This window comes from Beta vulgaris, chromosome 5 (genome assembly GCF_026745355.1).
Source record: "Beta vulgaris subsp. vulgaris cultivar EL10 chromosome 5, EL10.2, whole genome shotgun sequence".
Lineage (NCBI taxonomy): Eukaryota > Viridiplantae > Streptophyta > Magnoliopsida > Caryophyllales > Amaranthaceae > Beta > Beta vulgaris.
The window spans coordinates 7,694,950-7,717,091 of NC_079206.1; the positions used below are offsets into that span (position 1 = coordinate 7,694,950).

The 22,142-nt window shown below is 35.0% G+C and overlaps 3 protein-coding genes across 4 annotated transcripts; all 3 read left to right on the top strand.

The window, feature by feature from the left end:
• The first annotated feature begins 2,122 nt into the window (after positions 1 to 2,122).
• LOC104892517 (early light-induced protein 1, chloroplastic) lies at positions 2,123 to 3,817 on the top strand. Its single transcript, XM_010678473.4, has 2 exons — positions 2,123 to 2,497; positions 3,182 to 3,817. Exons 1-2 carry the CDS (start codon positions 2,249 to 2,251, stop codon positions 3,524 to 3,526), a joined length of 594 nt encoding a protein of 197 aa, XP_010676775.1. The 5' UTR covers positions 2,123 to 2,248; the 3' UTR covers positions 3,527 to 3,817.
• A 2,378-nt stretch (positions 3,818 to 6,195) lies between these two features.
• LOC104892518 (mitochondrial succinate-fumarate transporter 1) lies at positions 6,196 to 12,766 on the top strand. Its single transcript, XM_010678474.4, has 2 exons — positions 6,196 to 6,779; positions 11,731 to 12,766. The coding sequence occupies exons 1-2, from the start codon at positions 6,345 to 6,347 to the stop codon at positions 12,265 to 12,267; spliced, it is 972 nt and encodes a 323-aa protein (XP_010676776.1). The 5' UTR covers positions 6,196 to 6,344; the 3' UTR covers positions 12,268 to 12,766.
• A 2,779-nt stretch (positions 12,767 to 15,545) lies between these two features.
• On the top strand, positions 15,546 to 21,107 carry LOC104892519 (ERBB-3 BINDING PROTEIN 1). Of its 2 annotated transcripts, none has more exons than XM_010678475.4 (10): positions 15,546 to 15,677; positions 15,863 to 16,014; positions 16,098 to 16,182; positions 16,523 to 16,672; positions 16,759 to 16,912; positions 19,774 to 19,989; positions 20,090 to 20,226; positions 20,306 to 20,397; positions 20,525 to 20,704; positions 20,845 to 21,107. In XM_010678475.4, exons 2-10 carry the CDS (start codon positions 15,924 to 15,926, stop codon positions 20,925 to 20,927), a joined length of 1,188 nt encoding a protein of 395 aa, XP_010676777.1. In that variant the 5' UTR covers positions 15,546 to 15,677; positions 15,863 to 15,923; the 3' UTR covers positions 20,928 to 21,107. The 2 variants fall into 2 exon arrangements, with proteins under 2 accessions (XP_010676777.1, XP_019104754.1); XM_019249209.3 differs by lacking the exon at positions 15,546 to 15,677 and adding an exon at positions 15,733 to 15,756.
• Positions 21,108 to 22,142: the final 1,035 nt, after the last annotated feature.

Genomic DNA, 22,142 nt, shown 5'->3' on the forward strand with positions numbered 1-22,142 from the left:
TGAAATGTAATCATTTTTATTACCATTTCCCTTCTTTATTTCTTTCCATTTCCTTTCATTTCATATCTTGAACCAAACGACTCCTAAGTATTAACCGAAGTATTGGAATGTAGCTCACACTCTCATCATAAGCTTAGTATTATTAAATTACATTTTGATGGTTTTTACAAATATTACTTTGCTCCAACTGGTAATGTAACTCCCAATCAAAGTCTTTGTATAGAATTGGCCGGATACATAACATAGGAACACTTTGAATTACTCGATTACTTTCCGCGATAAGGTTCTCTTGGCCATTGAAAATGCTTGTTTCTATCTTGTCATTGAAGGTAGATTTAAGCTATCATAGATATTTGGAAAACATGTTCAACTTGAATTTAATTGTTCTTCAACATAAAGTTTTGGAGCCCAAAAATTAACATGTACTTTTCTCTCTCTAAACTGCTTTTCTCTATACACAAAACCTAAAACACTTCCGGCGCAACCTTTCCCGACGAGGCTCGACGGTCGCTTGAGCTGTAACATCCCAGGATTTCAAAGCGAAAAAGAAAGAAATACGTGGTGTTACATGAGCCGTCTCGGACTCCTATGATGTATGTTTGGTCAGTTTGCTCGGGAATCAATCTTTAGGTAAGTGAAGGTTACGCAGTTTGACAGTAGTGCGATGTGGTTGTTAGTGTGCTTTTATGATTCGGGTGGTCATTATCTTAGTTTATTTAGTTTATGTTATGTGTTTTAGTCTTAGTTTTGGTTTTCTCATATCAAATTACCCTTCACATTGCGAGTATGGTTTTGCAATAGAAGGTTCTTGGTTTCCTATGATGGAAGGTTATCATTATAAATATGTTGTGGTTCGATCTTCAGGGTTAGAGATTGCAAGGTTGGATCTTAGGATTCGTAGTATATATGGGTGAATTACTTCATCATAATTTTCCCCAAGTTCACGTCATGACTTTCGGATTTATCATACTTCAAAAATGCATTTTGTGGGAGGCCCTCCAATTTAGTTTGGGGCAAGTTTTGACCTCCACGCATTTTGAGTTCTAGTCTTGTGAGACTAAATGTTGGAAACCCTTGCAGAAGGGTCAGATGTCACTAAAGGACATTACTTCTTTGTTACTTCAATCAGTAGAATCCCAGGAAGATATTTTAGTTCAAAGACCCTCAGATTTATTGTCTAGCTAGTATTGGCGTTTGCTAGCTAATACGTGGCAATCTAATCCTGAAGATCGTATGAGGTTTGTCTATTAACAAGTTCCCCTTTATATCTGGTTTTCTTCAACAAGACATAAAATCCAACCTCATCTACCATTATTCGAGACAAGTTTAATTTGGACTGGACATGTTATAATTTGTTTTTGTTATTCTATATCATATGTAAGAGCAAATGAAGCCAGTTTAATTAGTTTTTGTTTGCTTTGTTTCATGTTTTGTTGTATTAGCATTAGGTTCTACTTTCTTTTTTGATTAATGTATGTTTTTCTCGATGTCAAAAAAAATTGTTTCATATCGTTCATTCCTCACAAGCTAAGTTTCACAAGACTCGCCAACTCCGATCATATTTATAAAGAAGCCAATTGTATTGTTGACTAACCATCTGACAATCTTAGGGGATCCTATTCAACAACAGGAGATCTCTTTGTTCATAATTATTTTTTTGTTCTCTTGGATTAATTAATAAGATCAATTATGACACAATCTTAGGAAAACATTTCTATAATTATATTACCTTAAAAGAAAAGTTACAAAAATCACCTTCCTACATTTAAATGACTCATTGTTTCTAGTCTTGTAGAGTTGTAGGAATAAAATGTCTAAAATGCCTAGATGCTTATGGTCCCATGGACAAGTAGCATATATAAAAGGTATTACATCTCCACGATTGTGTCATTGTGTGGCTATAAGAAAAACTTCAAATGTGAGAGTGGGGCCTCACAGCCTCACATTACTACATAAGTGGTTAATATAGAGTCCACAACTCCTCACTTCCAAATTTTCAATGTGTGTGCTCTTACAGATCTACGTGACCCCATAACCATAAGTTATACTAAAGGACGTGGAATCAAAAGTACCCGTCAATTGTATCTCACCCACCCTAGTATAAATTAAAGCGTTTCACATGCATATTTCCTCATCAAATATACTTGCATTTCTCTTCTTAATTAGCATTCATTGCACCTTTTCTTGTACACATACAATTTTCTGCTAATCACTAGCAAATCCTAAGTTACAAATTTTGGCAATAACAATGTCGATGCAAATGCAATCCCTCCTTGCTAACCCTGTTGGCTCTTTTGCTAATGGCTCGAGAATGACCAGCATGGTGTCTCCATTAGGGTTTTATCCTAGAATGAGTAACCGTGTTAATTTTGCAGTGAAGTGTATGGCCGAGGAGGGAGGTCAGGGTGAACCGAAGCTTGACTCTGGTTTACCAAAGACAACTCCTCCTATGGCGGCTTCACCTACCCCTACTCCAACTCCCAAGCCTCAACCAAAGGTAACTTTTTATTCTTGACTCGTTTTATGGTTTCACGTACAATTTGGATATGGTGGTAGAATTTAACTTTTATTAACAAAATTTCTAAGCTATCTATAAATTATAATTTGGTAACATTACACTTTCATTTTGCTTATTAAAATCTATTCTCACAATATAATAGTATCTTCTAAGCCCTAATTTGACATAATTAAAGGTTCAAAAGTAAAATTTGGTCCATTATGTTTTGATCAATTATGTTTTACTTCATGTTTAACGACGCACTTATATTACAAATTCAAGATTAAAATTTGACATGTGATATAGATTTGAGATAAATTACAACTACTATTTTGACGATTTTGTTCCTCCATCTAGGAGGACCGAGAAAGATAACTTGCCCTAGCCCCTAGGGCCTAGAATGAAAGTGCACTACTTTGCACTCTTTTGTAATAAACTAACCAAATTCTTATTTTAATTTGCACCTTAAATCAGTATAATTTCTCTTATAAAAATTCGTACACAACCATATAAAACCAACTATATTATTGGTGACATAACTTTATGACAGTGTTTAATTCACGCTACTACTTTTAAATAAGTTTATTAGAATTGTTTTAATTACCAGTCTTAGTTCCCTACATAACTAAGGAAGTGAACAAGTTAATTAACTTATATGTATCCGGCCATGTTATGATCCAACAGGTAAGCACAAGCTTCGCAGACTTGTTCGCCTTCAGCGGGCCAGCACCAGAGAGGATCAACGGACGCCTCGCTATGATCGGTTTCGTAGCAGCCATAGCCGTAGAATTATCCAAGGGAACAGATTTATTCTCCCAGATTTCCGACGGCGGAGCACAGTCGTTCCTAGCAACCAGCATCCTTCTTTCAGTAGCATCACTTGTGCCATTGTTCAAAGGAAAGAGAGCTGAGGCAAAAACAGATGGTTTGATGAATGCCAACGCTGAGCTATGGAATGGTAGAGTTGCTATGTTAGGCCTTGTTGCCTTGGCTTTAACTGAATTTGTCAAAGGTGGAGCACTTATATAAGCAACGTTACGTTACGTTACGTTATTGTATGCATCCATCACTACCAAATTGATTGATTAACTTTTTTAGTGTATATTGAGTTTGATCTTTTGTAGATAGCTAGGACATGTTATATGGGATATATGTTACAAGTTAAAGACAAAGTGATTAGTTCACTCTACAATGTTACGTTAAAGTATTCCTGTGGCCGTGTTGTGGTCTATCATTTGTTGATAAGAAAGTTCTAAAGATATGTTTGTATACTAAAGAAATTTTTGTAATGGATGAAATCTTATCAGTATTATTGTTCAATGGTCCAAAAATAATGTGGAAGGTAAAATGAGAGTACATCAAATTGAAAGTAGATTTGTGTAATGAGTAGTGTCGGTGGTTGGATTTCATGTTTGATATAAGCATGTCGAGTAGAATATGAGTTAGTTGTATATCGATATAGGTTGGATAGGGTTAATAACACCTTTTTATTGCCCTTGTTTTCACGCACCTGTCATTTTAAGAAGGATGAGTGAAAATGTTTTCCACTCATATACCAACTATATAACCATTAGTATTTACATATAACTAGTAAATGAACAAGTAATTTTACCCGTCTGATAAATGATACCATATTTGAAAAGCGGAATCATAATTTTTTATGAAATAATTTAAAAGAAAAGAGAAACTTTTAGTTTGGCTCAATTGTTCAATTTTAAAGGGTTTTTGACTAGTTTTTTAATGTGTGATTCTGATTTAGTGATCGACTGATTATCCTCAATTTATCCAGTCAAGTTTGACCTTCAACACACAGAGAAAGGGTGAGTACATATATAACAACTAAATGCAAAGCAAAATGAATGTATCTCAATACAACGGGTCGGGTGGCAATTTCTTGGGTTGAACAAATTTAGGTAAATGGCTTCCTAGCTAGTAGAAAATGTCCGGTCCAAAATCGTACATAAAAAGGAGTTCATTTAGGTTGGGTATGTGAGACGATTCGACTTTTAACCGATTTGAATGAAAATTGAAATACATTTACTATGTGTACATTTCTTCGGGTGGAATTTAATTTAGAATTTGAGGGGTGGTTTCATAATTGGATAGTTAATTGGAGTACTAATTTCATGTAATATTAATTTTGATATTAATAATGTTACGAATCCATCTAAAGAATCCCTTATTAGAATATGATTATTTACAATATAAAACCACGTTTATATTTTGTGTCTTCTTGTAATTAAAATTACTCATTTCCTACAACTTAAATGAGATGTTATTAAACGTCTCCCTTTTTAAATGGCATAATTGATCTCAACACCCAAAACTATAACTTGAGTGCATGAAGCACCACAATTCTTGGCTAGTAGCTAGAATATCACGAACTATTAAATTTAGTGCATCACATATCATTAATGATATCAGTAATAAGCTTTTTAATGAAAAAACTAAATATCCAAAGAGTATTTCACAAAGCACAATCTATACTAATATATTAAAAGGCGTGCGTAAACCAGGAACGGTGCCACGTGGCACACTCCCTAAAGAGTTTTAGTTCATGTAATAATCCATGTACAATAAAAAAAAATTAGAAATTGCATAGTATAGGTTTTGATCATGTGACCTCAAGTTCATGTACTAAAGTTTTAACCATTAGACCAAGTTGTATTTAATGCTATCATATCAAAGTACAATATTAATAAATAAATTTTGTCTTACCCGGGACATAACCCGGGCCTAATAACTAATTCTATTACACATAATGGATCCTACGTGCAACTATTGGCCACTCTCACTTGACAGACTCTCCTTTCTCTCCAAATCTCCATCATCCTCACACTCAACTCTTCCCACTCTTGTGGCTTGGGATCTCCCTCCCAATTCTTCCTTCAAAATCAATTTCCATGCTTCCGTTCGCTCCTTCTTTGTTGTAGCTGGTGTGATCATCCGCGATCATCAAGAGTAGCTCCTCAAGGCAACAACTCTTCACAAGGAATTCTACTTGCCATTCAAGAAGGTGTTCAAACTCGGCTAATAGAAATTAACAATCTACTAGTCAAAAAAAAAAACAATTAGGGACTCTAGGATCCTCATTGGCAAATTGCAAATATCATAGAATACATAAAGACCCTCCTAAATTCTTTCAACAATTGGAACATCAAACACATTTACAAATAAAACAACAAACTAGATAGTCAATATTAAACACTTAGTAGATTCTTATTTTTACATCGAAACTTATAATAATTCGGCTTTAAACTAGAGGTGATCATGAACCGGGTTCGGGTCGGACCGCACCTTAAAAAATTGTCCATTAGTCGGGCCGAGCCAAATTTTTGTGCCCAAAGCCCGCAATTTCAGACCAAAAATCGAGCCGACGGGCCAAAAAATAGGCTAAAGAGTCATTTTTTCTTGCCCAAAGCAAGAAAATCGAAACGAACACGAATACGGGCCAAAAAATTTTGTCCAAACCCACCCAAAAATCAAGTCGGAATTGATGAGCTCTACTTTGAACTCTATCCTTATATAAATGATGTCATTGTACACTCTTTAAAACAAATGAATGCATTGTTAATTCCATATTTTGTAAAAAGTTGACATTTTACACAAAACGGCGTCTTACTAAGAAAATTCCAAATTTCTGGCAACATTTATAAGCACGTGAGCCGTTGAACCCGATTATACACACACCCACGTCAGAACAAAGGAGAATTGATTAAATCTATTTTAAACCTTCAACAATACCCACTTACATCAACATTGGAAATTGCAGAAGAAGAAGAGGTATACTATCTCTTCAAAAACAAAAAAAAACTCTTCTTCTTCCAATCTTCCAACAAATTAATCAATGGCAGACTCTCAAAACAACAACAACAACAACAATTCAACCCAAATCACAACAACAACAACAACAAAATTAACAATTCCACCATATATGAAAGCAATATCAGGATCAATTGGAGGAGTAGTAGAAGCAAGTTGTTTACAACCCATTGATGTGATTAAAACTCGTCTACAATTAGATAGAGTAGGAAATTACAAAGGTATCCTTGATTGTGGGTCTACTGTTGCTAATTCAGAAGGGATACGTGCACTTTGGAAAGGATTAACACCATTTGCAACTCATCTTACTCTCAAATATGCCCTTCGTATGGGCACTAATGCTGTCTTACAATCAGCTTTTAAGGATTCAGAAACTGGGGTTATTAGTCATCAAGCTCGTTTCTTTTCTGGCTTTGGTGCTGGTGTTCTTGAAGCCCTCGTTATTGTCACCCCTTTTGAGGTACTTTTTTTTTCTGTAATGGGTGGTTAGTATTTACTCCCTTTGTCCCAATAATGTTGTTACATTTTGATCGTTAGCACTATTCATTTGGTAACTTTAACTGTCTTTTAGTTGATATACATAAGAAAAAACATAGATTCCAATTTGTATTTTCCAAATATATAATTTTTTTTCATATATGTAATTCAAAATATTGGTGTTTGAAGTTGCATCTCGTAAATTGTGAAAAAACAAATGTGGACAGAAGGAATAAACTATTTTTGTATAAAGTTTTAAGAGAAACAATTTTGTGGGATATAGAAGGGAAGATAAATTATTATTTTGTGTTAAGGTTGAATGTATGTGTGATGAAAAGTTAGTGGTCTCATTCCAAAAATAGAAACAAAAGAAATGGGTAAACTAATAAAGGACATCCTAAAAATGAATACGGGTAAACTAATAAAGACAGGAGGTAATATCATGTAATTTTAGCTGTTTTCGGGGTTCGTTAGCATGAAAATGATTAGGGTCCGTTATGGATTACTGTCAGTTTTCAGTTTTTGGTTTTATGAAGGTAAAAGTCATATGAGTCCGTTATGGATGACTATGAGTTTTCAGTTTTTGGTTTTTTGGATATAGAAATCATATGATAGAGAATGTATAATGAGCTCAAAATAAAACCGGAGGCATGTTAATTTTGAAAACTGACACTAGAAAAATGGAAACAGAAAATGATAACGAACAAGTTTTTAGTTTCTGTGCTTTATAGGTTTACTATTTGTGGAGTGGTGGAAAGTTTGGATTAGTTTAAGATGTTGCATTTTTTATTTGTTGGGTGATCTTTATGATATAAGTTAGTGGATGAATTGCTTTGATTAATATTTGGGTTAGTGTGTGCTAAATGTGAGAGAATTGCTCTTTTTGAATTTGTGGTTGCTTTTGCAAATGGGTGTCTTTGTGGGTCACCCACTTTACTTAACCAGAATTTAGAGCTGTTTGTTATTGTTTTTTTTGAAGGGGTAGTTTTGATTAATTGTTTTGGGCTTGGTTGTTGGGGGATGAATTATTATATTGATTGGAATTCAACCTCCATTTTCGCGAATTTGCTTGTTCTTAGATTAAGTGTTAGGTGAAGGAATTCTTTTCGATGGCTAGTAGCCAGTTAATATAGTTGCTTGTTCTTGTCAACCACATGGAGGTCACTCTTGACTGAGTTGAGTTGAATTTTGATGGAACCATAGGAAGTAGTTATTGGGATCAACACTGATCTTGAGATGGTTTTTCTAATGGGTACTTTTGAATTTTGATTACTTAATTAGGTTCGGTTGTGCCCGATATGATTCAAGACCTTTTCTTTATTTCCTTAAATAAGTGCTCAAATAGTTGTTAAGTATCAAATACCGATTTACAGCCTTTCTTAGAACTCCGATTACATGTATGATCTTGTCCTTTGGGTAATGTCAAATAAAACTATAACTTTTTTCCCTTTTGGTCAGATCAGTCATTTGGGGAGGGGGTTGAATCTCACAATAAGGTTGAAGGATGTCTAAAGTCATACTAATTATTAGTATGGTTGTGGATGTGAACTTGTGTGGGTTGTAACCATGATGTGGGGTTGAATCACATAATGTCACCACAACACCACTTTTACGCCCCCCATACACCAAAAAGAATGTCAGTGAGGTTTCTCATTGCGAGATGTGTTCTGGGTTCTTTTGGGTAGTCCTGAGATCATGGAATAACACATAGCTAAATACTCTTCTTGGGCACTGAGTAACTCAGTAAAATGGCATCTTAGTAAAACAGCATCACTCTTCCCATAATGCTTTTATACTGCTTACTCTCTGTACAAACTGGGCAAAGATTGTGGGATGGAAGGAGTACAACAAGTCAACAATTACTTAAGATAAATGCCACAGCACCTACTTATTGGACCAAATTCCACAACTGCCATTTGGACATGGAAGATCATTTACAATTGCAGAGACATGTCTGATATAGATTCTAGTATGCTGAGGTTAAGAATTATGAATTTGCTGTGAACTTCGATGAGATGATTACCGAATCAGTTTGCTATTATTTTTGTTAGTAGGAAATAGTATTCTTAGGCTTTTAACTGTATATCATTATTTAAGGGTTCTATTTCGTTTATGCCTATTGCCTATCTATGATACTATGGTAGTGTTGCTGTGTGGTCTATGTACACAGTCGAATTGCACTTTTGAGATATCGTAACACATGTGCCCATTCTTTATGAGTTGTATTGTTTATGTTTATTAGAGTGAAATTACAGGATTCTGGATTGGAAATGGAAAATTAATTGTGCTGTGTTATTTGGGTTCACATTCCAATAGGGACTCGAGAGATCTTTCCCGTTCCTTGTGAAGAAGCAAGATGTAAGAAAACAAGTTTATATCGTCTGTACGAGGATAATAAAATTAGCTCATCATCATCTAGTTATAGGATTTCAGTTTCATGCTTTGGAACTGTATGTCATTCTGTAAAGGACTGATTCCTGTGTGTTTAGAATCACCTCTACTTTCTTTCAGACTCATAGATTTTCTTTATTTTGTATTTGAGAAGCCTATATTTAGGTCTATTTTTCACTCTCAAGAGTTGGTTCCTGAGGAACTTGAGGCAGTAATCACAGCTACATAACATTGACCCAATGCCTCTATAGAGAATCCTATCTTGGGCAGGGGTAGGGAGGGGTAAGATGTACACAATTGTACCCTTGTAGTACTGGAGTTGACGAACGTCTCTCTTCACAAAGAATAAGACGTGCAGGCAGATTGATAACTCTATTTAACTGTGTCCATTGTTATCCAAAGTCAAAGAATTGTGAATCTCTGATTCCAATGGAAATGTTCAGTACTCAGACTCCTCTTTGTTATAATTCTAGACTAGGCATCTCTGCTTGATGTTCCTGTGCATGAATATTTTACATGCTTAAGGACTAAGGAGGGTAACTGGGTCCCCAATGCTTAGAGCCTTAGCTGCTGCTATTGTTTACGTAACTGTCTCTCTAGACTTGGGAGTATATATTCTCAGGTGTTTTCTACATACAAAAAAAGATATTCAGGTGTTGGAATAGTGTCAACTGTTTTCTTTTATCCTAGATGCTTACATCTTCTCGGTGATGAACTAGAGCATCACATGAAAATTTCAGCTATACTGGTGTGGCATTGCAAGTTATGGACTTGTAGATTTTTGTGCTCACTGTGCTTAAAGATGTTGCTTGTTCTGAAAAAACTACCTTATTTTTACTGTTTGCTATTTAGGACATCTGTTTGTTATTTGCTGCTGAAAAAAGTAGCGCTCAATTTTTTATCATCCCTGTAGCTCTGCTCTTTGATTATCCCCACAGGAAGAAATTAAAGGTGTTCTTGTATCTTCCATTTTGATATGGATCTAAATTAGTTTCTACCAGAAATTCAAAGTGTCTTTTCATGTCATGCTACGATATCATGCTACTATATAAAATGTGTTGGTTATGAGAAGCAGACAACTGTCATGAAATTTGATTTTCTGCATGCTTCTGCACTGTCGTGGTCTGCAAAATTGTGTTTGCAAAAGTTTATCCTTGAACTGTAGTTTCACTTTTTGAGCCCTATAGTTTCAGTCTGAGCAGCCAAGTAGAATGGAGAGAGGGATAGTGGCAAAGACCTACAGAGGTATAAGGATACGTTGATGCTCATGGAAGAGCGAAGGGTAAATGGGTTAATGGGGAGATGACAAATAAACCACCACCCAGCATGTATTAGAGTGAGCAATAGTAAAGAAGAGAGACGTTGGAATGTCCTTCAAAAGAATTCCTGATGCCCTTTAGGATACCCTATTTTTTGCCTAATTCCAGCGAGTATCATCCTTCAACTATTGGTTGCTCCACTTGCTTAGTGTTGGACTAGTGCTTTCTTCTTCAGCTTCCATCATCAGGAAAAGCATCACGTACTAACATAAATCACCTTTGGTAAAATGGTTCCTTAGTAAGGTAAGGACCTATGATACCTTGTTTAAAATTGAGCAGCAACATACTCTACTATAGAGAATAAGATATTTCTTGATCTCTATACAACTTAACTAGAAGTTCCTAAAGATCCCAAACATAATGTGTATGTGACTAGCTGTTCGCAACCTCGCATGAGCATAGATTGAGGTCATTTTATCCAATATAAAAGCTTCCAAGGCATTTAGAGAAACTAAAAGAGAAGAGTGTCTATCCCCATCATACCTATCTCCACTCATCACAATGTAAAATGAGAGATTGACTTTGTGGAAGAACTAGATATGAGGTGATAAGAAAACACAAGAAGGGATCAGGAAAAGTGATGGTTAAGACATATGGAGAGTATGAGGAACTCAAGCTGAAAATCTCAACAACCTGGTTGGTAGCCGGTAACAAATGGTGGTACTAGTTATGAATCTAAAACGTAATTTTCTGAAGAAAGTGTCGTGCTGATTTCCATGGTAATGAAACATATCATCTATAAACATGTGTTTTTCTTCATAAATGTTCAATAACAATCAATACCTCCTTTGAAGTCTGAAGTGATAATTGATGGCAACGAAACTTTATGAAGAAAAAGAGGTATGTGGGAACGTACTAGCATTGTCATGGACGTTGGCATGAACTTTTCTTCACACTATTAGCTCTAAGTTCATTACTGTTGCCGATATGTATTACCATCTACTAGGCAGGCTGTAAAGAGAATTAAAGGAAAGTGGCAATCCTAGTTTTCGTTGTAGCTCAACCTTTTGCTTTCGTAACGGTCTAAAATAGCTTAGGTGGTGACAACAATTTATAGCTTTATGCGTTGTTGAAACTAACTATTGTATGTTTGATGCTATAAGAATTTTATTATGTGCTACTTTAGGGGATAGTTCTTTTTCTCCTTCCGTATGTTTAAACATCAACACTCTCTAGCATTCTCTAAGTGTGGCTGCTATGTTGGGTGTCTTATAAATGGCACAGGTTGTGAAAATTAGGCTACAACAGCAGAAAGGATTGAGTCCTGAACTTCTAAAGTACAAGGGTCCAATACATTGTGCTCGTATGATAATTCGTGAAGAAGGAATTTTAGGGCTGTGGGCTGGTGCTGCTCCAACAGTCATGCGCAATGGAACTAATCAAGCAGCTATGTTCACTGCCAAGTACATGTTTGACAAGGCCTTATGGAACAAGCAAGAAGGTGATGGGAAGTTTCTCCAACCATGGCAGTCTATGATTTCAGGTTTTCTTGCCGGGACAGCAGGACCCATATGCACTGGTCCTTTTGATGTCGTAAAAACAAGACTAATGGCACAAAGCAAGTCTGATGGTGATGTAAAGTACAAAGGTATGCTTCATGCTATCAGAACAATTCATGCTGAGGAAGGACTACGCGCTTTGTGGAAGGGGTTATTGCCGAGACTCATGAGGATTCCACCTGGCCAGGCCATCATGTGGGGTGTTGCTGATCAAGTGACTGGATTTTATGAGAAGCGGTTCTTACGAAGTGCTCCCTTGTAAATAGCTTTTCTTCTGCCTTTATTCGACTACTTTGCTCTACAAGGGGTGTGCAGATGCACAATTTCTTTTACAATCAGTAATTTAAAGGGAGGGATTTGTCTTCTACCATGAAAGTGCTTGCATTGTTGTGAGTATATATGACAAGTTTCAGGGAGGAACTTGCTGGTGATACTTGACAAGGATTTAGGCTTTTTGCTAGAGTAACTTAGTTTATTCAGATTTTGGTGCAGAGAAGTCATATTTTTTGTGATCAGTATTGTCAATTTTTTTTAATGATGTCTTTTTTTTTTTCTCTCTTTAGTCCAGAGCTTATGTAGAGATCAAGGATGTGAAAATGATGAGGTCATAGGTGGATTTGCGGGAAATATTTTACCAACACAAGCTTGTTATTTGAAGACCCTTCTCCCATTCATTTGTAGAAAACAGAAATTGGTTTCAGTTGATAGCTGTAACTAATAATACTATGATTTGTATGACATTTTTTTGGTTTTGACCTTAAGTTTTTGTCTCTAAAGATCAGGCGAAATCGTTATTTACTCGAAACTAAATATAGTAAATGGTTTTACTATGCATATGGTACATCCGAGTATAAGATGAACGCAGTCATAAAAGTGAAAAAATATATACTTCCTCCGTTGTGTAATAGTTGCAACATACTTCATTGGCACATAAAAAGTAAAAAAAATGATCTCTAAACTATTCTTTCATTTTTTTGTGGGTGAAGTCTAAATTGCTCTTTCATGCCTCCAGCCCTCCACGTTCTTTTCTTATAATTACTCTGGGTCTCTGGCTACTGGCTAGCTACAAGTTTGAATTGGAGGAGGATTCATGCGATATCAAACCCATGTGTGGTTATCTCTATTATATAAGGGAAGGGGAGTAATGGTGTCCAGTTTTGAAATGCTTATTTTGTCCCCAACCCATTCTAAATTACAATTCACTTACAAAACAAATGGGGCTTCAAACAAAAATACCAAAAATATAATTATAACAATCACTCACAAGTCAACTAAAATCATAAAATTGCATAATTTACGTTATCACTAAAATGAGGAAACTTTATAAAAACTTAAAAATTCACTTACAAACTACAACCTATGAAAAATTGACTTGAAATCAAAGTGTCCACTTTCTTTACAATTTATGAAGTACTGTACTTAATTCAAAAATCAACTAAAAAATTATAATATTAGAAATCATAAATAAATTCAATAAAATTTTTATTTTGTTCATAGTATTTAACTTTGAAAAGTAAAAAACTTTGTATGTATGTCTAATGTTCAAATTTTGACTCTTATGCCAAACAAAATCGAGTTTCTATTTCGAAAAAAATTCAAGCACGCATCGCTAAGAAAGTTCCAAAAGGAGGGGATGTGATATCAAACCCATGTGGTTATGTTTTTAAAAGGAGGGGATGTGTTGTTGAGCATCCAAAAGAGGAAATGGTGCATGTATTGTAAAACAAATGTAGTATATCTATACAATATATATAAATGCGTCCCTAAGAAAGTTCAAAAATTATTAAAAGAGACGGTCTAATTTTAATACAAAAGTAGACTTAGTCACTAAATGAATTAAACTAGTCACTGAAAGAAATTAACCTAGTCACTATTGTGCTAATTCTTTTTTAAATATTAGGCTTATCATTGCCTAATTTTAAATTTTAAAGTAGGTGGTCTCTTACAAGACAAACTCAAGAAAATTTACATGCCACGTGGCACACTCAATAAGGGTGAGCAAGAATCCGATATTGATATCTGAAATTGCTAGTATTTGATATTTGTATACAGTCTAAAAATTTCTGATTTGCTTTAGCAAACACCCGATATTCAATTATTATTGTTTGTAATAGAAAAAATTTATTATTATCATTATCTAATTTTTTCCAAAAAGGTAAAATAGTTAAAGCAAATATGATATATATACTCATTATTTTGCATAATGGACTGGATATCTGATATCCATTATCCGTTCACATTACGAAAAATCAAATATTTGAAATTTCATGTTCGATATCCAAAAAAAAATCCGAATTTGAATCAGATTATATTATATTTGGATAGTTTTGCTCAAACTTTAGCATTTCATCGTGTAATGGATCTCATTATATGTCATTCATAGGTACCCCCTAACTCTCAAGTTATAACATTAAACTATCAACCATTGAGCTACATATTATTTAGTGCTATCATTTTATAATGAAATATAATCAATGTGAACAGAATCAAGAAAATTTAATAAATAAACAACTACAATTTTGAGGTAAATTACAAAGAATTATAATATGTATGAAAATAACTCAAAACATCGTTCGGGATCAAATACTAACTATGTTAGCCATCATTATAGAATTTTCCCCAAGTAGTCATGTATTACTTAGTAGCTTTGATTAGGCTAGCTTACTAGCTTAGTATGACGTAGAAGCATACATATTATAGGTTTAACTACTAAATTAAGTGATCCTTGATATTATCATTTTAGAGTAAAATATTATTTTCTCTAATTTTTATTAGTTTACTCATTTTTCTTTTGAGTTGTCCCTTATTATTTTACCCTTTTTGTTGTTGTTTTTGAAACGATCCCACCAATTATTCATTATTATCTTTAATTCTTTACCTTCTTACTTTACTTTTATTTGCTCACAACATTAACTTTAATACAATCATTCGTGATATATAATCACTTGGTCAGCTATTTCGAATGCATATCCCATTTTTGCACAACAAGGTTATGAAAATCCACGAAAAGCGATTGGATGCATATGTCAATAAATTAATACTTTTTCTTTCCTTTATTGACCCACATACTAGAGGTGATCATGGGCCGGGCCGCGCTTTAAAAAAATTGCCCATTGGTCGGGCCAAAACTTTATGCCCAAAGTCCGGCATTCGGGCCAAGATGAGCGGGTTTTTAGGCCAAAATGAGGTCGGACCAGAAAATAGACTAAAAACGTCATTTTTGACTTGCCCAAAGGAAAAAAAAAACCAGGCCTGGCCGGGCCCAACCATGGGCCAAAAAATCTGCCCAATAAACGGGCCAGGCCAAAATGATCAACTCTACCACATACCTATTTCTCCACAAATTATGTGTCCAAAAAAGCAGGTAAACTAATAAAAACAAAGAATGGAATAATAAAATAAAAATATTTACTCGAAGTATATCATAGCTCGGGCCTAAAAATTAGTTAAGAGTGTAAAAGAATGATGAGGACAAATGGTAGGAAAACCTGGATGAAAAATGTGGCCTATGAACCAGGAGTAGGACAAGTGGAGTAGTACTGGACTTTTACTGGGCCTATCTTTTCTTTATAAAACCCAAAAAACACACTCATTCTCACCCACTTTCTTCTCCTCCTTAAAACCCTAAAATTCAACCCATTTCTTCACACGCAGCATCCAATTTTCTTACTGGTTCGCCCTCTTTAAACCCTAATTTCCTCACTTTCTCTTTGCCCTAATTTTATTCTTCATCTGATTTTTTCCCCCTTTTGTAAAAATCACTCTTCCTCACCTTCTCATTGCCCTAATTTTATTTCCGATTGATGTATCTAAATTAATTGCTGATTTTTTTTTATTTTTTGTTGTTGTTGTTTCAGTTATTTCGAGTGAAAAAAGAAGAGTTTAATTTGACATTGTTGAGTGGATTTTTGAGGAATCATGTCGGACGATGAGAGAGAGGAGCAAGAGTTGGATCTTACTTATCCTGAAGTTGTTACTAAATACAAGAGTGCTGCTGACATTGTCAACAGTAATTTGTTCATCTGAATTTTTTTGATGTATTTTGTTGAATTTGATTAGGGTTGTGAATTGAAAATGTTCATTTTTTGACAGGGGCTTTGCAGCTAGTGGTTGCAGAATGTAAGCCAAAAGCTAAAATTGTTGATATTTGTGAGAAAGGGGATTCTTACATTAGAGAGTAAGTGTTTTTGAATTTAATTTTGTTTCTTTGGTAGCTTTTTAGAGTATGTGCAAGTTTTAATTCATTGTTTTTGGAACTTTTTGAGTTTGAGGAATTTTTTTATTGAGCTGGAACTTTTTTGCTTGATTGTTGTAAATGTAATGTCTTTTAAGAATGGATTAAACAATACCCTCAGGCTAATCATGGAGAAGGAGTGATGGGTTTGAAATGTTTTTGTTTCTAGTGGTTCAGATTGGTGTTTTTTATTGTATGAGATGACAGTCAATTTTTTGATCAAATTGATGTGTTTTTTTATAGTTATTTATTGATTTCTGAGTTATGAAATGTTGGTATGTAGGCAATCTGGTAACATGTACAAGAATGTGAAAAAGAAGATTGAGAGAGGTGTTGCCTTTCCGACCTGTATTTCTGTCAACAATGTTGTTTGTCATTTTTCGCCACTAGCGAGTGACGAATCAGTGCTGGAGGATGGCGATGTAGTGAAAATGTAAGCTTCTTGATAGCTTTATTGTATAGGAAGTCAACAAGAAATTGTGTGTCAATTATTGAGATTGGGTGCTTGTTTTAATGCAGTGATTTGGGATGTCACATTGATGGGTTCATTGCTGCTGTTGCGCACACCCATGTAATCCAAGAAGGCGCAGTAACTGGCAGGAAAGCGGATGTTATTGCGGCGGCTAACACTGCTGCTGAAGTTGCTTTGAGGCTTGTCAGGCCTGGCAAGAAGGTATGTTTGACTATGCCTTTTCTGTTAATCTTGACTATATTAGTTGATCATATAAAGCTGATGCTCTTCTGCTTCCTTTCTTGTGTTACGGTCTTTACCTGCTAACTTGTGATGGTCCTTTGTTGGTATTGCTGTAGGCATAATGTCCAACTTGCTTGAGTAAAAAAATAATATATATTGAACTTGCGAAAAAAAAAATAGTTATAGGCCTTTAGCTGCCATTTATATGATCTGGACTTTGCTCTCAAGTTTAGAGGTTAAGAAATCCAAAAGCTTAGGTCTTCTGATAGGATCATACAAATCTGTGTGGAAATCAGATTTTCTGTCAAGTCTATTGAAATATCTGATTATTTTTCTTTATATGTGCTTTTTGGCCAACTTTATGTAAACAGTTGTACCCTTATGTTTCCTTAAAGTAAGTAATGCAAATAAGATATGGAGAAGCTTTGGCTGGAGCCTTTATCTTTATTATCATCTGAATATCATTGTCCTTGGGTGAATTCCCTTCGTTTTAACTTGTATTTTCTCAATAGTCGATAAGAACTTCAATCCAATTGTGGTTTGCTTTACCTTATAAAAGTAGTTTTTTTTCCCCCATACATGTAGAGATTAGTTTTAATTTTTATGGCTAGCCCTCTCTTCAGTCTTTTCACCTGTATGATGAACACCACAAGAAGCTATGGACCATGGTCCAGATGAAGCTTTTTTGTCATAGTTACACTGACAGGAAGGTTATAGATTATTTACTTGTTGCCAGCAAAGATCAATTTAATTTTTCATGGTCAGCCCTAGTTTATGTCTTTCCTGTATGATGATTACTTCAAGAAGCTATGGACCTAGGTCCAGATGAAGCTTTTTTTGTCATAGTTACACTGACAGGAAGGTTATAGTTTATATACTTGTCATCAGCGTGGGTCCTCGCTGTTGAAATGTTTTCATTAATTGTAATGAATGTCCATATAAGGAGTGTTCATGGAATAGGCAACCTTGCTAAGGTTCCCGATTCCCTGCTTTTCCAGTCGGAAATGCAGAATGAGTTTTCTGTGCTACTTTTATATTTATGTGGAACACAAGCCTTCTTCCTATGTTGAGTATGACGCTTCTAGCAACTAGACTCTCATGAGTGATATGTTTCTAGTATAGCAGAGGGCAACTACGCCGAGGTTATCAATTTTAAAGTGGATAAACCTGCTTTCCTGTTGCCTAAATCTTTTTTCTGCCAAATGTGAGGTTTTCGGGAACAAATTATTTTGTGTTGTTTCCATATGCCTTGCTCTGGCTAAATGTGCAGACGGATAACTCTTGCATTGCCTAAATTGCTGTGCATAGTTGACATCATTGTATCAGTCCTGACCTTTCGGACCTGTCAATTGCAAGATTGATGTCTTTTGGGTCCGCATTTTTTTTCCTCTTTTATAATTTTTTGTTTCTAGTTTTCCATGAATTTTTTAAATGAGTATTTCTACAGCATATTAATTTGACAAGTAGTTTGTTTGTTACTTATTTGGTTTTATTTCCAACTTCTTAAAACTGACAAGTTCCTCATCTGATTTATAAATCCATTTTACCATTTATGTTCTGTTTTCCTCAATGCTAGATGTAAAATTTCAACGTTAACATGACTGCTCTACATGATGATCTTTATTTTTGCTATTTGGATCTTGATCCAATGAAGCTTTATAGTCATAGTTACACTGATAGAGCATCATGGTATTTTCCTGCTCTCCCCATTGTTGTTGATCATTATCATGATGTAAGTTTGATCTTTCCATCAAAATTGTAACATGTCGTGCAATATGTGACAATAGCAGCAAAAGAGGCTGGTCCAATATCTTTTTTTCCTGAAATGTTTTTTCTTTCTTTGATTTAAGCAAAGAATTGCTTAATTTATGTGGGTTTTTGGTCATGCTTTTGATTTGAAGCGAGATCCAACGCTTTCAAGAATATTGGTAATAAATGAATCATGCAACAAATAATTTGTTTTAAAAGTCAACCAAGCTTGGTTAACGTGATGGCTCTATATGATGAAGAAAGCCTTGGCTATATGGATGAATATCCTATGAAGCTTTTATGTCATAGTTACACTGATAGAGCAACTCTTCCTTGCACATCACTTGCCCTTAGCTTGGTAGCTGAAACTACTTTATACGTCTATCACATGCGCCTAATCTATGGTAGCTTAAACTATTTTATGTCTATCGCTGCCATTTACAAAAGTAATCTAAGTTGTTTAAAATGAAAAGATTGGAGTACATGTGAATTGCAGCTCTAGGAATATGAGAAATTAGAGCTGTAATACCTTGTATATATACTTTTCTGCTGGGGTTCACTATTGATTATTAGTCAATTAATTTGGATGTTAATCAAAGACATTTGCTGAGCTGGCAGAGAAAAGTAGTTGATCATCTCGGTCCTGGATAGAAAAAAATTACCACTGTGGGTCCAAGAAATATATTTATCTGATATTTGACTTTGCCTCCTGATAGAGTCTGTTATCAATTTTACTAGTCAGTAGCACTGCAATTATTTTGGTTCTGTATATGAAGGATTGTTTATTGTTCCCGAACTGCCTTTCAAGAAATTAACGGTGCCATTGATACAAACTTTAATCTGCAGTAGTTATCTAATCTCTTGTTGGATATCTACCATGATTTTTGTCTTATTATTGATATGGGAAGATCCTTGCTTATTGATTCCTTGTGCTTTTGTTGAGTATGGCGGGGTGGAAACCACCCTTAGCTGATTGCTGTGTGTTTCATGCCAGCTCTTTTGGGTCTCATCTGTTCTGTTTCTTGGAATACCAAAAGATCACCTTTTTGCTTCCATATGTCCTTACTCCACTTTTTTGGTTATTATATCAGAACAAAGATGTAACAGAAGCTATCCAGAAAGTTGCTGCGGCGTACGACTGCAAAATTGTTGAAGGTGTCCTTAGTCACCAGCTGAAACAGTTTGTGATTGATGGAAACAAGGTCGTGTTGAGTGTATCAAGTCCTGATGTGAGAGTTGATGATGCTGAATTTGAGGAAAACGAAGTTTATTCTATTGATATAGCTGCAAGTACGGGTGAGGGGAAGGTAATGGTTGGAATTTTGTGGTGTACAAGTGTTGACTGTGATTAAGGTTATTTTGGTTTCATCAATTCATGTCTAATGTTTTTGTGTTTTGTTTTATTAGCCTAGAATGCTGGATGAGAAACAAACAACTATTTACAAAAGAGCTGTGGACAAGAACTATCACTTGAAGATGAAAGCATCGAGATTTATATTCAGTGAAATTAACCAGAAATACCCTATCATGCCATTTACAGCAAGGTTTGTGCTAATTTATGTCATCTTTGACGTTTGTCTGTGCCGGTGATCGTTCTGAAATGTAGAGGGATTTATCTGATAGGGCTTTGGAGGAAAAGAGGGCTCGCCTTGGACTAGTAGAATGTGTCAATCATGACCTTTTGCAACCCTATCCTGTTCTTCATGAGAAGCCTGGTAAGGAGCAACTCATATGAATCTAGCATGCATCTATATCTAATACTAGTGTTTACTGGTGTCCTTTTGCGGATCTTTTTTTCTTTTTTTTTTTTTCATTTGCTTATCAGTAATGTTGACTGTGCAGGTGATTATGTAGCTCATATCAAATTCACTGTTCTTCTCATGCCAAACGGGTCAGATCGCGTAACATCCCATCCTTTGCAAGAGCTGCAGCCAACTAAAACCATCGAGGACCCTGAAATTAAAGCTTGGTTAGCGTTGGGAACCAAGACAAAGAAGAAAGGTGGTGGGAAAAAGAAGAAAGGTAAAGATTGTAAATGTGGAATGATAATAGGAATTAGCAATTTTCTATTATTCATGGGGTGTTTTTGCCAACTGAAGTGAGTTTCGCTTACTTTTTGGAGTTTGGTGTATAAAGATTCCGGGTTTCATGTTGATTTTCAGGCAAGAACAAATCTGGAGCTGAAGAGTCTGCAGAAGCAGAACCAATGGCTGAAACCTCAAATGGTGCTACAGCTGAAAATTGAAAAGACGAAAAATGTGTCACTTCAAATTTTGTTACTTGTTGATTCTCTTTTGTATTTGCTTGTTGATGGGCAACTTAAACATATTTAGATGTTGATCTTTCTATATTTCATGTTGCCTCTCACTTCTGTGTAAAGTTCTGGGTTTGAGCCCAAGGAATGAATTTTTCTTGACACACAGTATAGGGGCGTGTTTCTGGTTGCCTGCAGCTTATGTTTCGGTTACATTGTATCGAGGTATATGGAATGCTGGTCCGAGAACGAGGGCCGGTGAATGAATTCAGTTCATATTTCTCATATGGTTTGTTATGGAGTAGTGAAACATCCATCTCGAAGATGTGCTAGATTTACAGACACATATAATTCATACCTAGTCAAATCTTATTTAGTTGTATTTTAGGTTGATCCTAGTTGCACCTAAAAGCACTTGCGGTGCTTAGAATCTCGTTGGGCATGTCTTGCGTCGTCCTCTAAATTATATAATACTCGTTCCAATTTCCAATCCTTGTGTATGTTAAAGAATTTTGCACCAAAAATCAATAATACCTGCAACATTCAAGTAATCTTGAACTTTGAATCTATTTTGTCACCAACTTTAGGATGCTAATTAATCGGAAAGGTAGGTGATTTCTCACTAACATCATAAATGCTGCCAAAAATATTAATACTTGTACTTCAATATTAATACTTGTACTTCCTCCGTTTTTTTAGATGTTACACTTTCTATTTTAGGAAATTTTAAATTAGATGTTATACTTTTATTTGGGTAATAACTTATCTCTATCTCTCTCCTATCACATGTTCACATGAGACCCTTTTGTTTTTCATTCTCTCTATCTCTCTCCACTCCAAAAATTAATTAGGAGTCCGTGATTTGAAAAGTGTAACATCTAAAAAAAAACGGAGGAAATATATAAATTGAAACAAAGGGAGTATACCTACTATAAATTATCTGAAGCTACCAAGGATGTCTTGGCCTAGTGGTTAAGATTGAGGTACTGTGAACGATAAGTCACAGGTTTGAATCCCTCCTCCCCTTCTTTGTACTTTGTACCCGCCTTCGTGGCTCATATGGATCAAAAAAATAAATAAATTATCGGAAGCTTTAGTTTAAACATATGATGTATTTCTACAGTTATATTTTGGTAAAATTTTGATTAAAATGTTGCAATTAAAACATGGGAATGGAGGAAAAATTTCATGTATTTATGTTGTCCC